Here is a 17,267-nt window from a genome sequence, read left to right as displayed (position 1 = left end):
ACCTGCCAGACAGAACAGATAACAAGAAAGATTAAAAAGGGATAATTGTAATATTCTTCCCCTTCCAGGGAAGGGAAAGAGCAGCTATAGTCTATCAATTTTGCACGATATTATGAAACAGTCACTTCTAAAATTTTTTAAGAAATCTTTTGCAGACGCACACAAAATGTAAATTTCTTTCTGGTAGAAAAAAAAGCATTTGAGTCAAATGAGATCAAGATGATGAATCTTTTTAACATTTGCGGAGATAGCAGCTACCAACTTGGAAGCAGCAGCAGCCGGCAGTGCTAGGGCGGAGCAGCGAGGAGGCTCCGCAGGGCCAGCTAATGTCGCTCCCCCCGTTGCAGCCTGCATTAAGGGGCTCTTCAGTCACCTGACACCGTTCTGATCGAACCAATACACCCCAAACACCGGATCTTTTTTTGCCTGCCAAGGGCCTGATACAGCAGCCTAAACACAACCACCGCCCTCCTCTGTCCCCTAAGGGGGCTAAAGGTAAGTTCTAAACACTCCGCAAACGAACTCTGCCCCGCGCAGACCCGCACTGGTTTATATTTGCGTAGCAGTAGTCAATGGAGCATGTTAAAAGACAGAAGCAGCGGCCTCAAGGAATTTCGTATCTGCTGTTGTAAAGACAAATGAAGAAAGCCGCACAGGATAGGCGGGTCCGCGAGATAAAAGGCAGAGCCTGACTACGAAGTGTTCGACGTCAGACCATTTCACAGACCAGGAGGCCGATTTAAGCGTGGCTGTATCGAGGCTAGGAGCTGGAGAATTAGAATTGAGACTTTGACCCCAACTTGCAAGTCTTATTTAGCTACAGCAGCCCTCCCTGATCTACTGATTGCAGATGCCATCTGTGCAGCAGCATTAGGCGGGGTGAATTAAGGACAGTTTCGTGCAGATTTTCAGCAGTAACCGTCCATGAACAGAGAGCCAGGGAAAATGCTCACAAATTAAAAGCTGACACCAGACACCGTCACAACAATCTCATCTACTCGTTGCTGGAAGTCCTTTAGGAGGTCACTCCTGGCAGTGGACAGATGATACTTACCATCCTGCATAGCTGAAGTATCCCATACCCAAGGTTGCGGAGGAGGAGAAGAAAGTTGTCAAAAAAGATGCTGGCAATGCTGAAGAAGCGAAGAAGGAATTTCTAGCGCTCAGCCTTGGCTGCAGAGTTTAATTTTAACTGTGTTAAAAATAGAAGCATATGATAGGAACCTTAACTAAAAAAATTTACAGCTAGAGTATTCACACTTCGATTTCACTGCGGCCCCTTTCCACTCCACTTCTGCGGCGTAATGTTCTCGTTTCTGTTCTGAGCACCCCTCTACCTACACACTTTCACAACCACTGACCTCAGCAGCACCTTCTCAGCAATTTATGGCCCTGTGTGTACGCTCAACATGTAGAGTGTTTGTTTTCTTTCACATAAAGAAAAACAAATCAGGTTTTCACTCAACGCTCTCTTCTCAAACTGTGCGAGAGAAGACAGAATAGCATGCTGGTGAACTTTTTGCCCCTGTAGCCTGCCTCTTCCTTGCACTGCTGTTTACAAATACTCAAAGTTCATCGGATTCTGCTTCACATAATGGCTGTACGCAACCAAGTTAGAGCAGACAGGAGGTCAAGATTTATCTTAGCAGCTTACCTACGCCAGCTTGGCTGTTGAGTGCAACTGATCCCTGTCCCCTCAGAAGCTGCAAACTTTCAGGGGAGGGGGGGAGAATATTCTGTTGCTAAACAGCATGAAGAAGGCAATAAAATACAAAGTCCTAAGTTGTCATGACCTGTGATTTGCTGCACCTTTTTCTGCCCATTGTGATGGCAAATTTAAACTCCATCTAGAAGAGCCCCTGGGCCGAGCCAGGGCAGTAATTATGGATCACTGCAGCGAGAACACAAAACCACCAGTAACGGTCCTTCTCTTCTGACTGCGCTCTGACACACACCCCACATCAGGCCATACAGCCTGCATTTTAACTGCAATAAAACAAACCTACAGAAATGCTCAGGTGCTGCCATCAGGCAACAAAGATGCAAAAGGAGGTGGAGTTTAGTGAGCAACACAGCTGCGCGTGGTCCTAATGAGCACTGGCCAAGTCTTCCCTCCAGGACTGTCCTTGTCCCAGGCCCGTAAGATCTCCCCTAGGGCATACAGGCATTTCATTATTGTCTGCAGTATTTGCTGATCAGTTGTACACATAGATGGAGACAACCCTGACCTTTGCTGTCCCTCCCCTTTATCTGCACATGCGAAGTTCAACTCGTGACCCTGTAAATGACTCCATCTCACCCACTGGCTCTTCCCACAAAAATGACTGGTGGCAGCTGTGCTGGACCCCACCTTACCCCAGCACCTACACAGGCAGCCGGTTATGCCGTGCCCCATCCCTTGCCTTGTCATCGCGGCCGTTGGAGAAGGGGTCAGTACTTGGAGCTGCAGAGGTTGCACTGCCATGAGCTAGTCCTAACAAGAGCGCTTGGAGGCCAACAGTTTCACGGTAGAGGACACTCCCTGCACGCACAGGCATTTTGTGTAAGGACAAAGCAGAAGTTCCCCTGATACATGGTCGCGTCAGCCACAGCTTTAATTATCTCAAGCATTTACAGCCACTAAGCAGGCATAACCATCAACAAGTTGTATCTTACTTTCTCATTTCTAAAGCTTTAGAGGCTATATTTTTAGAGTGGTCTTGGAGGCCCCTGGGTTTTTCACCCTGAAAATCGAGTTTTACGACAGACGCTGGTCAGAGCTGCCAACACCAAGCTGCACTTGGGACACTGAGAGACACCTCAAGAGACGCGAATCCTTGGCTCAAGCTGCAGCAGGGCATGCTGAGACCCAGAGCCACTCCCTCTGCTTTGAGGACGAGATGGTGTTTTGTCTGAGCTCCAGCCAAACCGACACAGCAGCACTGAGTAGGACACAGTTTAGTTGTCTTGGATTTGACTCATCCACAGTTTCTGGTCTATATCCAAGCTAGTTATTTTTAAAGTAGACTGCGATAAAATGCAGCTGCTGTGGAATTGGCTTCGTCAGAAATGTAAGTTTGCAGGTATTTAGTCCACAGTATGTAATTGTATGCGGGCAGTTTGCCGAAGCCCAAGAGAAAGTTATTTGGACGAGAAATGCAGCCTTTGCACAAAAGTTCCATCAGGGCTTTTAGCCCAGAGACTTCAGTCTTAATTTAATCCAGCTGCCAAACAAGAACCATTATAATCAATGAACAAAAAGAAGATTTGCACAGTCAGCGACAAAATGCCACTTTGAGTACCTACATAGTTGAGAGGCAAAGTAATGTTCCTATTCATAAATAAGAGGCTTCCAACCGAGCATATAACAAATGAAGTACATTGATGCTGGGCCACAACATGCTTAGAAAAGCTGGGGGGCCCCTGAAAAATAAAGTACTGTTAGTCAGAGCGGGGTTTTTGCTGCCAACAGAGTCACTGAGATAGCATGGCCTTCTGCGGCTGGCTGCAGTCTGACAGCTGGCACCACCATCATATTATCTGAATACCTGTTTATGCAAGTCTGACACCACCTTAACAAGGAGCAATTTTTACCCTCCTTCGCACAGTTCTGGCCCAAAACATTACATAGTGGTGCTGTCCACTTGGATGGTTACCACAGGACACTGTCATATTCATTTTTCAGGTTTGCTATGAACATTTTCTTTCTGGGCCCCCGTAAGTCAGAGCAACACAAAATGTAAATGCTTACTGCATTTCACAAGGCAGTCAGGCATTTCCCACTCACAGGCAAGTGCCCCCTGCTAATCCGCAGTGTTTTACCTTTGGTTTGCTCATTAATGTAAGCTGCGTGAGTGTCACATACCCTCCGTCTCTGCTGATAATGCTCAAAAGGTGCAAGGAAGAACACACTGTAATTATCTAAATCGGATCTGGACACGGCAGCAGCATCGCTGTACTGTGCCAGAGCTATCTGAGTGAAAAGAAAAGAAAGAGGAAAATCCCAGTATTCTACTCATAACTGCAGATGCAGTTTAAAATGTTACAAATGTAATAAGAGCCGTGATAAAAACTGCAGGCATGACATAGCTATTTCAGTAAATACAGCACAGTAAATTGCTTATTAAATCAGGCTGCCCTCAAACACAAGCCGGGGCTACAAATTCAAATGATACAATGACATAATTTAACTGCAGCAAATCACACTGCTCCCATCCTTTTCTTTCCAACCTGGAGATTTTAAAGCTTTTTGGAGAAGCTAAAAAACCTTCCTGAAGCATGAAACCTTCTGTGAGGCATAAGCAGAGTGCACAAAAGGGTAGTGAACGTGTACGTGCCGTGCTAGATGGTACAATTCTCTGGGTAAACAGAACTTAACCTCTTGACCTTAAACCCTTGGACTCTGTGGGATGCAGTAAGTTTGTCTGCAAAGGTTTTCCTCTGAAGGAGCGAACAGACCACCTCGGCTTTGTGACTGGGCCAGAGAGCAATTAGAACAGTGCTGATGGCAGAAACGCTGCTCAGTCTTACTGTCTATCTAGTCCTGTTCCTGTTCCAAAGCACGGCCCCCCACCAATGTGTGGGGTCGTCCCCAGTCACACCGTGCTTCCCCCATTCTAGAAAGTTAACTGGATCTTACTAAAATGATCAAATCGCATCTGAAAGGCAAACGCACTGAGCGGGTAGGGCAGCACCACACCGCTGAATTCATCGGACATTTTACAAGGTGACAAACCCCAATGAAGGAGGAAATCAGTAACTTATGAATTGGGTGCTCTGACGGATATATCTGGGTGGGAGCGACAGCCCATACCCCCTACTGGGAACTTTCTCATCTCCATGGAATACAGCTGAGAACAGCAGCTCTCATTCCTGTTCTTCCAAACCAAGGTCAGAAGTCACCAGGACAAACGAGGCAGTGCATCTTCCACACTCAAAACTGCAACACCAGCAACTTGCTCTCATTTGAAATCCCATATTTTTCTTTAGGACACACATGCGAAAGATCAAATTTAAGAAAAATGCCTAGAATACAGTAATAAAAAGGCAGTAAGTAGGGCCAACAACACAGCACATGAGTTGCAACTGACTGTACGCGTCCAAAGATCACCATGTGCAAAGGGGGATACTGTCTTGAGTGAAAGGGCGTTAGCCCAATGAATACAAACCGTGCATATGTGTGCGTGCTGCGACTAACCCACAGGGCATCCAAAAATGGTCAAAGATAAAAGAGAACGACTACAACTGTTTCAAGGCAAAGCGTTCACTTTATAGCTAAGCTGCCAAAAAAGAATAGCAGGTTGGAATTGCCGGAATGATTCCTTGCTACAGCCGAACAGCTTAAAAACACACTCAAAGGCTACATCCTGAGAAGCGTGGCACTCAGTCTGAAACCATCTAGCAGGAGACTGGGGTTAACTTTGGTATCGCTGAGCCATCACCTGCAGGTTTTGGAATGGCCACTTCATTCATGACTGATGCCGAGCCGACACGCCAAGCAGGGGCTGCTCTAGTTGCGCACACGTGGGTGAGGGTGTGGAAATCCAGATGACAGAGCACTTCCTTACGCTTGGAGAGAGAGAGCAGCACAACGCTGTGTCCTATGGGGGCCTACCGCCTGGGCCACGGCTGGGACCGCAGGCAGCGGGAAGGGTTTTTTTGGAAAAACGTGCCTCACCAGTGAGAGATGGAATAACACATTATCTGACTGGAGGGAAGAGGCTTATTAAACAAGCATTTGGCTGAAGAATTTATCCACACCAGGTGATTAATCTCAAAATGTCAACATTTTCAAGCTAAATCACAGGTTCTACATTTTAAAGACGGGAAGATGCAATTCCTAACTATTGTTTTTTTGCCAGGTGCTGGACATTCTGCTACTATCACAACTGAGACATAGCTGCAGGTCTGATCCCGCTCAGGAACCAAGGAAGAGAAAGTTATGTGTGCAATCACCATTTTTACAGTCCTGAGCCAGGGTCACTGCACTCGCCCACCTCTTCCTTTTGGGGAGCTGACAGACAATTTCCCGTTTACAAGGGGACACGGTGCACACACAGTTGTGACCTTTCAGCAAGAAGCCTTCCACATGACTCCAGATTTCCAAGGCTGAATTTATCCTACTGGATGTAGAGCATACGCTCTGCTACAGCTTGAGGTAAATCCTCCCCTTCCTCAAACTTAGAGATGATTTTTTGAGCAGTCCACATTTTAAAATCCCCACATAGCTAACAGACCTGCTGAGATGAACCTGCCATGACTTTGTACGTTTGTTGAAACGCCAGTTAAAATTAACAATCTCAAATCCCTTCTACCCAGCAAATAAAGATTCTGAGCTTAGTGTAAAAACAATGAAAGGGAATATTCACATAGTAACCTTACTGCCTTGAGCACCGGTCTGCAGAATTCTTTATTAAAAAAAAAAAAAAATTTTTTTTCATTCCTTTCTATAAAAGTCCTTCCAAAAAAGGATAGGATTGCTTCTGCAGTTTAGCACTTGTTTCTGAACCACTAAAAGTTAGCTGATCACAATCATTTGGTACTTTTGCTCACATGAAGCTCCTTCCAGAAGAGGTGAGGCCCCTGCATCCACAATGCTGAAACACTTTCCACCCACAACACCACTCAACTCCTTCAGGCCAGGCCAGCGAGTACACTGTGAAAGACAGCACTACTGGTAATAGTGGGAGCAGGAACGGGTAAGTGGGGAAAAGAACCCACCACGTCCTCAGACAGGTTTAAAAACAAAACAAAAAAAAACCCCAACCAACTCAACAAACAAATCTTAATTTGCTCATCACCCATTTACAACAACGATGCAGGGGAAAAAAGAAAAAGAAAGAGCTCTCTTAAATCTGGATAACTAAGATTTAAGAAAAACCCGCAGCCTTGGCTTCAGCTTCCAAGGAAGCCTGTGAGGTGAAACAGGGCTGTGTGGAGGTCAGTGGGTGATTTAGAGGATGGCGATGCAATGGTGCCTAAAAAACCAAACATGTTAAAGTGAAAGCAACCAGAGAGGCAGCTAGGGAGTGGCAGGAGCCCCAGCCATCATGGAAGTGAAGACAGTACAGCAAAGAAGTGAAGGCGGACCCGGAGAACTTCGTGAGGTGATTTTGTTAGAGGGACACTTTGGGATATTTTTTTTTCCTGTGGAATACCCTACAGCAGTCTGACACAATGAATGATTCTCACAGCTTGTAGATTAAAGGTACAATTTTTCTGAAGCATCTAAAGGATTTAGGAACTTCAGTTGCACTACAAATTCCACAGGAATTTGACCTGTAATTAATTAGACTTTTCTGGACTGTCTTTGTTTTTGAAGTGTTCTGTTTCCTTGCAATCTTGGAGAAAGTGCATTTCAAAATCAGACGCAATTAACTGGACCATCCCACACTATGGAATTACAATGAGGAGGAGAAGCAGAGTATGCAAAAGTTATTTCTGATTTCTGTTTCTTCAGATTTCCTGGAGTCGCTGTTAGTTTCGTTCCTGGGCAAAGGGGTTTAAGGCTTTCTTGAACTAAGCCCCTCTTTATATAGCCAACTACAACACACTGGAAGCACAATTACGCTACTCAGATAAGATGAAATGCAGTGGTGATGCACCAATTCATCATGTTTGGGTTCTTCTAATGAAGCCCATTACTCACAGAAGAGAATTTTCTCAAGCAGTTAGTCACCAGCGGACAGCTTTCCCTGTTACTCCTTCCTTTTCTACAGCTGGTGAATAGTCTGGTCGTCCCCTCACCATCCCAAAAGTGCAACATTAGGAAAAGTCAACACCTAAATTAAAAGTAAACAAACAGTATTTAACTTCTCCCTTACCCAAAGAAATTAACAATAAAACAGAACAGCTTCCAGAAGCAAGCCAATCTTTTTCATTAAAAAAAGAAAAAAACAGAAAAGACAAAACCAGCCTGCCATCCTTGTAATACTACTGAAAAATATTGAATACCTTTCTTTAGCTTATTAAAATAAGCATAAAAACAAACTACATGCTAATTAGAGCTTGCATAGAAACATTTTGGTTTGTACTTTGTGCAAATCTTACTAAATAAGGCATGCTTGAGAGTTTAGGTAGCAATGCAGTAGTTATCAAAGAATGCTGAGAAACTGCAAGGAAAATTCCAGGCAGTCTGCAATCCACATCCACTTACACAGTTCATCTGACTTCAAAGACCAACAGCTGATAGCTGCAGATCTGTCTGCAACATAAGGCAACATGGTATGTGTAGGGTCCAGCACCTGCTTTCGGCTAGTCATGGGTTTAATACGCGTAACATCACTTGAATTCAAACAACCTGAGCCGCTAGTTAAAAAGAGGGCTTCGGATGTGGATCAGTAAGAACCCCGTTTCAGGGAAAAGGAAGGGAAGGGGGAAAGAGGACAAAAGACATTAAGCAGCACAACCCTTCACATAAAGGGGGTTTGTGCAGATTTTGACTATACTTCTATACCCTGAACTGTCCCCACGGGGCAATGTTTTTCCAAACAAACTGTCCTTAAGAAGTTATCCAGAAGAGTATTTCTGGAACAGAAAAAGCAAAAATAGGTTGGCTAAGATAGGCGAACCAGAGAAATTCAACGGGAATCGCGTCACTAAAGAAGGGTGGCTGTGCAAAGAGGAGGAGATGACGTAGGAAGTTGCAGTAAGAGCAGTATCAGAAATCTCTCAAGTTATGTAGCACAGAGGGAAATTATAAGGCCTAATGTAAGGTAACGTGGAATAACATTTTGCCTCCTCCTTCCCCCTCCAAATCAAGTATTTTCAGGAAATATTGAAGTACAACCTTCTTTTGTAAGCAGCTTTGCATTAAAAATCTGTTTAAACTCCAAAATCTTTTTAAAACATGTTTAAAAACCCCACTAGTAATAATCCTCAAAATCCCCCAGTACTTTGTAACACAAAATGGAATGTTCCTGGGCAAGAGCAGCCAGCTCCTTCAGGAACTCCGGGAACAGGGCAGCTGCAAGTACGGCATTCCTCACGTGCGTGGGAAGGCCGGGATGAGCCAGACCTTTCTTTCCTTTATGTCCCAGGAAAGGCTGGAGTACAGCCGGGTAGGATTCAGAGAGGTTCCTTCCTTTCCCCGCGTTGCTGCTGTGCTGGACATTACCTAAAGCCAGGAAGAGAGGAGAGGAAAGAAAAAAAAAAAAACCACTCAGTATATTAAGCACACACAGTATTTGTAAACTGGGTTTGGGCACTGTACAAGGGCTGGTTCAGAGCTGTAGTTCGCAGTACCCAGACCATGCTGAGGGATACTCCACTAATCCAACTTTTTAAAGTTCTATGTGGCCTGATTCTATTGCATTTTTTATTAGCCATCTTTCCCTAGGTTATATATTATTCAGTTTCAGCTCTGATGAGAGAAGTATGTGGGCAGAAGAGGAGTCAAGGGAAAGAGTAATAAGGATTTACCTTACGAAATAATGGATAATAGCTACCCATCTAGACCCAGCACGGTCGTCTCAATTTAAACAATGCTGTGTCCCAGATCAAAATACTCTTTGGACTTTACTTCTCTCTCTCTCTCTATCCTCTCCCCATGAATCATCGTGTAAATGGGTTTGATGCCGACCTATTGCATCGCCATGGGAGTCTGAAACGAGCTAGAAACTAAGGAAAAAAATGTCTGAAAATTTTATTTTTTCTAGAGCTGTAGGTCCCACTGACTACACTTACCTTTAAGTCCCTATAAAGCAACCGAACATTAAAAAATAGAGCAAACAAAAATCACCGTGTGCTCTGCTACATGACCTTTGCTGCCAGAGTTCAGAGGATCAGGGCTGAAGCATCAGAACACATGGAATTACAGTGACAGCAGCACTTAAATTTCAATCAATTGCTCCTTGTTTCAACCTGAAACAGAACTGCCCTTTAATTAGATGACAATTAATTTAGTGAAACTAAAAAGGTGACAAAATTTAACACTGATGGAAATAAATACTTCACAAGAAAAATTAACCTGCAGAACTCACTGCCACAAGATGTCACTGAGGCCAGAAGCGAAGACAGATAAAAACCTGTCTAACTTACAGGTGGACATTCTCAGGAGCTGTATAAGTAAATCATTACAAAAAAAAAAAAAACCCCAAAGTCATATGGGAGTCGTATTAACTCCCATACCACAGATAAGCCAAACGCTACATTGCTGCATTAAGAGGTTTCCCTTTAGTGCATGCAGTTTATGTTAAGGCAACCCAGTCTCAGGTTACACCACCCTTTTCCTGAAACCTCTCCACATAGCTAAGGCGAGGACCGTGGATGAATGCCTCCCCTGACAGCAGAGCAATCCCTCTGTTCAACAGCTCTTGACTTTTGTTCCTTTCCTGTACTTCTCCTAAGGCACAGTGGAGTTACCGTACACTTCCAAAAACTTGAAAGACATTTTCTTCTTAATCCTCTAACAGAGTTGTACTTTTCTTGAGTTTCAAAAAAATCTTTCCAACTCCAGACTTATCAATCATTCATATTGTTATTCTACAAATTTTTATCTACTAGAGACAGAGTACAGGAATTTAAGTTCAGTGGAAAATTCTGACTGTGGAAGGAAAAACAACTTAAATTATGAATTACAATGAAAAGATAAAGTTGTGAGCTTCCCTTGAAGATTTTTTCTTCAGATTTTCTAATGTTTCATAATTAATATTTTAAGTTTTTTAAATAGTTCAGCCAATATAACCAGAATGCCAGGATACTGTCAAAACCTTTTTTTTTTTACACTTTTCCCTTCACAAAGCATTGAAATTGATACATTTTCCCCAAAAAATTTTTATTTATATTTAACTGCTTACTGGGTGGGGGTGGGGGTGTGGGGGTGGGAGTAAAAAAAAGAAAAAAGCACAGAAAGCTGGTCTAAGGACAAGAGATTTGAGTTTTTTTCCTTTGCCCAAGATTATCCACTCCTTTATAGTGTCAGGACACAAACTGAATCATACAATTGAGAAACTGAGAAAAACGCGTACTCTGGAGATACCGTTACCGATGCACTGAAAGAAGGTCAGCATTTCATATGGGATCTGCATCATGACAGCCCTCTGTATCTAACCAGAACCCAAGCTGCCGTGTAAGGAAACCACCTACTCCTGCAAGCAGAAAATAACAAATTGTCCATTTCTGCTCCAACACCTTCAGAGACTGTCCCCTGTCAAGAAAAAGGAAATTCTCTGGAATATTTTGGTTTTACATTTGTGCTCCCCACTAAGTCTGGCTTCCATTTTTCAGATGTGAATTCTGTAGGAGGCCAGTTATGCTCAGGCCTGTAGAGAAAACTTTGGGGTTATTCTCCACTTTCATTTGGGGAATAAACCCTCAGAGAACAGCTAATCTGCATGGCACTCAAAGGCAGCACTCAAACTAATGCAAAGGAATCCTACAGGAGCTCCTCATTTTTGTTTTTCATTTGCCATTATTGCAGCAGTTCCTACCTCGCACTTCTTAATCAATATAATGAACTACTGTGGGTTGATGGACTACTGAACCAACTTGCCCCTAGGATTACAGTTTGATTACTTGCAGCACCAGTCTTGCTGGGAGCCAAGTCTGCAGTTATCCAGACATTTATTTACGCTCCATCTATTTGTCAAGAGGTGCCTCCTTTACAGGAGTTGCTGCAACACAGAAGAAAATGTACCAACAGGGTGACTAAGCAGCCTTGTTTGAAATTCCTAAATAATGACCAGCATGAGTCAACCTGGCAGATTCTGAAGCCCACAGAAGAAAACTGACGTAAAATAGGAAGTATCAATAAATGCCATTGGGAATGCATTGCATAGAAGTTCTTATTACCAGCGCTTGTTGCCTCCTAATCTCATCTCCCACATGCCACCTACACCACCATCTAACTGCAAGGCTTTCTAATCTATGGCATCATAATGTAGAGCCTAAAATGCTACTGATGTCTGCAATACACCGCTCCTTTACAGTGGGCACCTTCTACAGACTAAGTCCTCGAGAAGCAGCCTTAGCAAGATCATCATTTTATAGACTAGATGTACTGCAAACCTTAGAAACACATACCATGCTGACTAGAAACTAGGTAATTTCAGAGCCTCAAAGAATGAAAACACAATTAAAATGGCACATAAAAAGTCCCGCTTCCCACACCTCTGGAAATCCACAAAACATATCAACACCTTCACAGAGGTATGGGCAGAGTGGGTGATTATTAACGACTGGCAATGATGAGTAAGCACACACCTGTAAATGCAGCCTCTCTTGAACCCTGTTGCTGAGTCAGTTCTTCATCACTGTGGTCACTGCTCTCACCAAATTCGACACACTCCCATCATGTGGGAAGTTGGCTTTCAAGAGGAACCTGTGCCCAACGCTGCCTGCTCAGCAGCACACAGAGAACAAGCACGTTGCCTGGCTGTGTCTGGAAAGTTCTCAGTCAGAATTTAAGAGTCTTCATTTTGCTGATTTTTACTAGCTTCCCCCATGGCAGTGTAAATACTGCTACCTGTCAAGACAGGTGTAGCATGCACTGTGCTTGAGAAGCAGCAGATGTTCCTGAAGTCCCCTGGAAAGCTGGCTTGTTGGGATGACAAGTGCTTAACTCCCCACTGCTCTCCAAGTGTCCTGGCTTTTACACCCACCTAGCCACCCCTTTTTTTGTTGTTATTTTGTTTTGTTTTTAATTCAGGAAAGCACATTCAAAGTTTTCTGGCTAATATCTATCTCCTTCAGTAGTAGCTCAAACCACGACATGAAGCCTTATTCAATTGTTGCAGAAACCAATTCATTCTGGACTTCTGTCCTCCCTAACATTTATCAAAAAGAACCAATGACTAGCTGAAGGTCAGGCTAAAAATAAAATGAAATCATGCACATATGCCATCTCACCTCATGCCTTGAAAGCAAGTTTGTTTACTGCCAAACTGACAGCAAGACAAGAGCTGATTTTGTTATTCTTTTAAACAGACATTTTCTGTAGCAAATAAAAGCTTCTAAAGAGCAAAGAACATCCAAATAGATCCATACACTGTGGCCTACTGAGCATTGGCAGTTTAATGTCAGAGGGTACATCTGGTTAATGATATTCACAATGCACCACACCTACTTTTAATCATGCTGTAGAAAATGAGAGAGGTAACTGGTGAGTCATTCCACCCAGCGCTCCTCTGAGTGTGGTTAACATTTACCTTTGGTTAGCAATTCTTCCGTGGCATCAGGTGTGTCCACACGAAAAAGCAAGTACTGTTGGGCCTCCAGGAGAAGACCTGGGAAGTCTTTTTCAATGGAAGCAAAATGTTCAATTTTATTTTTCACAGATGCCAGCACCTGCCAAAACAACAGTAACAATTACTGCTTCCTCCCTTGCTCCCACTGCAGCCACAGGCTGAACACTCAGGCTTTCTCTAGCCTTAAAATACAGTTACTACAAAAGATATGGTCACACAGATTTTCCAGTTCTTTGCACAAATGTAATTAAAACATGGAAATGAGATGAGAGGCTCTCAGACAGGTGGGAAAGCAACAGGTGGGACTGAAAAGAGCTAACGTCAGGTTTAACGAGACACCAAAAATACTGTTCCAATAAGCACGACCAACACTTGTGATCAAATACCTGATAAAGTGACCGCACACTAGGCTGAAACACCATGTTGGTGTTGAGCAGAAAGGAGCGAAGGAGAGGCTGTGGATAACTTGCCAGCTGAGTAATAATCCCAATAAGCAGCAAATTTACATGCAAGGAATTCTCCAGCATGTTCTCCAGCTTCGACAACACTACGCTGATGAATGGTCCTGGAAGAAAAGAAGAAGGAACCAATGCTTTTGTTTTCACAGAAGAAAAATCCTAAGATCCAGGAAACAGGCATTTAAAAGGAGTTTTGATCATCATAACCAGCCAATTAGACCTCCCACATGCTAATTAAAGCCAGCAGGGGAAAAAAAACACACTGTATCTGAATAGACAGAGTAGACTTAACAGAGGCGTTAAAAGCTTTCATGAGTAGAAGCACTTTCGCTAGCTAGCCAATGAGTTTACTTTAATGGCATATTTAACATGCGTAACTATTCTACTTTACACGTGCCAATAAGGATTTAGCCTACTATGTTATGGTCTACTGTTCTGTTCCCCTTGAAGTTAATTGCAATGGTACCACTAGTTTCAATGCAAACAGAATCTGCCCTTTTGACTCTTGTTATGCCTTATTTCTACATGAAGACTGAGCAAAGTAAATTATAGCTAGCTTTCTTGTCTTATCAAAAAACTGTAGTGTTCTAAAGAAAATACAAAAATGCTACTCTAAACATAGAAACCAAGAACTGTGATAGTTCACATCAGAAGAAAAGGCATTTTCAGTACTGCAGTCACACAAAGCAGGGGAGACATTAAAATAGATTTATAAGCAAAATTATTGGTAGACATAGGCTTTATCATATAAATGTCACCAATAAATAATAGCTTTAGCTTGTGTATTCATGCTGCAGGATAACCACTGAAATACAGAAGCATTTACCATGAAAGTACATAAACCCTTAGTGCTCAAGCTGAAGAAACCTTCGCAAGGCTGAGCATGACTTTAACCAAATACTACTTATCGTTAGATGATACAGGTGGCGAGGTGCTCAAGGCAGTCTGTACGAGTGACCTAATCACAAGTCTCAGAAACATCCCTCATGCCACACCGAATCCCACCACACTCTTCTGGCTGCGTAAAAGCTGGGGAAACCACGCACAAGGATCCCTGGGTGTTGCTGTTACGGCACTGCTAACTTCGAATGTCCCACCCCAGTCCCTGACACTAGATGCACGCCACGAGCATTTCTAAAGTCAAGTAGGTGGCCGCAATCTGTCCCCGTTCCAGCTCCCCTCAGCTAGCAAATGGCTGCCATTCAAGCTACCTGGGCATAGTTTAGCCCAGTTAAAGATGCCGGCTGTAAACTACAGCAGAGGCTAAAGCAATTCTGGGCCAGTGCAACAGTAAGGATCAAATTGTAAGTGCCTACATCGCCACTTCACCTACTAGAGCATCACAAAAGGTTGAAGTTTATCATGTTTTATAGCGACTGTGAATACAAAGCAAGCACTCCCTCGAGACTCATCTATCACGGCGAATGCTGGCACAGCTCCACTCACACAGGAAAGGTAGGAGGGCCAGTGCTGACAAGTCTTTACGTGGCTGCCTCCTTTCAGCCACCACGTCACATCAGCGTGAAGGTTAGTATCATACCCTGCAGGAATCCCCCCTGCCTGGGTACCCAGTGGAGCAGCCCCAAAACCTTTTATTGAGATACAGTTTCTCCTGTCCCGACATAACCTACTGCTTTCCCTCTCATGTTCATGGAGACATCATCACAGAGCTCCTGAGGACCACAGTGCAGTGGGAGCTCTACTGTATCAAGAGGGATTGCATGAGAAGTAGCTGTATCACTGTTTCTCTCCTCTAGGCCAGACTTCAAAGCTGAGTAGGTAAAGCGGAAGCTAGTACTTGTCACAAGTGCTGCATACCACTGCAGGAGAGGTTACCAAGATATATTAAAAAATTTCTCAGTGGTAGAATGACATATTCCCCCAAGAAATTATTGGAATGGGAATCAGAGAAACTAAGCAGAGTTTGCAAGCCTTGTAAGAAACAGGGTAAACAGATGGGAAGGCAAAAAAGTTATTCCTTCCCTGACTGTGTATCTCTATGTGGCCACAAAATCAAGAACTGATTGGGGATGGGGAGAACAGTAGAACATAAATTCCTGTTCCTGAACACCACATTCGTTCTTGCTTGGGAAAATAGGGATGCTCGTGTTTAATGCTTTTAAATGGGACTCAAACACCAATAGCACATTTTCTTTAGAGATCCGTAGGCCAGAAGAGAGCATCTTTGCACTGCTGACACTTACTGGGTGTGGGAACCTCTGGTGATTTGATTCTGCACAGAGAAACCCCATCCCATGACAGCATCGCAAAACAGTGAAAGCAATCAAAAATCCTTATCACACACACCTACAAACATAATACAGCATTGCAAACTAAATATATTATTATATTTGAAAGACACTGCAATCTCAACATTTCTGAGGTATTGTTATGAGCACCTCCTTACTTGCAATCACTAAGATCTTCATTAAAGCAAGGTAAACAGACTAAAACATGTTGTGGATGGGGAGCAAACAGCAAGGCTTTTCATGGTGGTTTTTTTTTTCCTCCTTTGTTTTGCTCAATTGTGGGTTTTTTTGGGGCAGGTGGTGGTGGTGGTATTGTGGGTTTTTCGGAAAGGAACAAAAGGAGAGAGGGACTAGATCAAGAATGAGAGACAAGGACAATATTTTTGAGCTACATTTGACAGCAGATAATGGGAAACAGAAAGGTTTGAATGTGATTAGCTTCTGGTATAAGGAAATTGCCACCACAGTAGAAATAGAAAATTGATTGGAAAACAGGCAGAATTTTTCAGTTACCAACCAGTGCCAGGCATGCCGGCTACAGCTGACCAGAAAGGGTTGCATTTCAATGGACATGATTGTTTTCCCCTTCCTTTCAAATGAATCAGAAGTCATCTTACAGAGGTTTTGTTTTGGATAAGGAAACCTAGATACATTATTATTTTTTATTTTTTGCATTACTGTGGTATCTAGGAGACCTAATTAAAGATCCCCACAGTGCAAGGAGCTGTACAAATACAGATCAAAAGCCCACTCTAACCTCTGGTAGCACCGTCATTCCTGAACGGCTTGGACAGTCTGCGCAGACCAAGCTTAATCTGCTGCCTGGCACAAGACAGGAAAGCTACCAACAGCGGGGGCAGACCTGACATTGGAGGAACAAGATGCCAGGGCAGAGCATGGAGGCAGGCACGGACAGCCATGGCACCAGTGCTGCCACCTCGTGCTTAAATGTGAAATAGCAGAGAGGAAAAAAACTGGCAACGTGACCACGTCCACGCATGAGATGAAAGCCACCAGAAAAACAAATTATTTGCATGAGCTTTGTATATCAGAACAGTTACTCAAATCCCCTTTCAACTGCAAAAGCTTTCTCTAGGGTGATGGAGCTCTCACATACGAACAACATAACCCCTGCTCAAGATTTTAAACAATCAAAAAAAACGCAGGCAACCCGCCCCCCACCTGAGCAACCACCATTTGCTGTCATCACACTGACTGCTCTGCTCTACTTCCACCTTGGATCTCTCACTCTCCTTGGACCATTCTCAGCTATTTGGGCTATACCCTCTCTAGTGCCAGGACAGTTCCTCGCACTGTGCTCATGCTGTGTGCCACACAGTGGGATTTCATTTGGCCACCTTTAATCACCATGCCTTCCTGTACTTGTAATGTATGTA

At 43.5% G+C, this 17,267-nt stretch overlaps 1 protein-coding gene across 3 annotated transcripts in view; it reads right to left on the bottom strand.

Moving 5' to 3' along the window:
• Positions 1-6,358: 6,358 nt before the first annotated feature.
• The window catches only part of FHIP1A (FHF complex subunit HOOK interacting protein 1A), a 95,188-nt gene continuing 84,279 nt past the window's right edge, over positions 6,359-17,267 (bottom strand). For 2 of the 3 annotated variants that reach the window (XM_075090928.1, XM_075090929.1), the window contains 3 exons: positions 13,550-13,728; positions 13,125-13,263; positions 6,359-9,094 (listed from right to left, as the gene is read on the bottom strand). In XM_075090928.1, coding sequence (XP_074947029.1) covers positions 8,844-9,094; positions 13,125-13,263; positions 13,550-13,728 — 569 coding nt within the window. In that variant the 3' untranslated portion in view covers positions 6,359-8,843. Of the gene's footprint in view, positions 9,095-10,946; positions 11,067-13,124; positions 13,264-13,549; positions 13,729-17,267 lie in introns of all 3 variants that reach the window. The other variant, XM_075090930.1, reaches the window with a different exon arrangement.

The sequence above is a fragment of the Phalacrocorax aristotelis genome, chromosome 4 (genome assembly GCF_949628215.1).
Source record: "Phalacrocorax aristotelis chromosome 4, bGulAri2.1, whole genome shotgun sequence".
NCBI classification, from domain to species: domain Eukaryota; kingdom Metazoa; phylum Chordata; class Aves; order Suliformes; family Phalacrocoracidae; genus Phalacrocorax; species Phalacrocorax aristotelis.
Note: the sequence above shows the minus strand (reverse complement) of the source record. Positions and strands in the feature narration are given on the sequence as shown.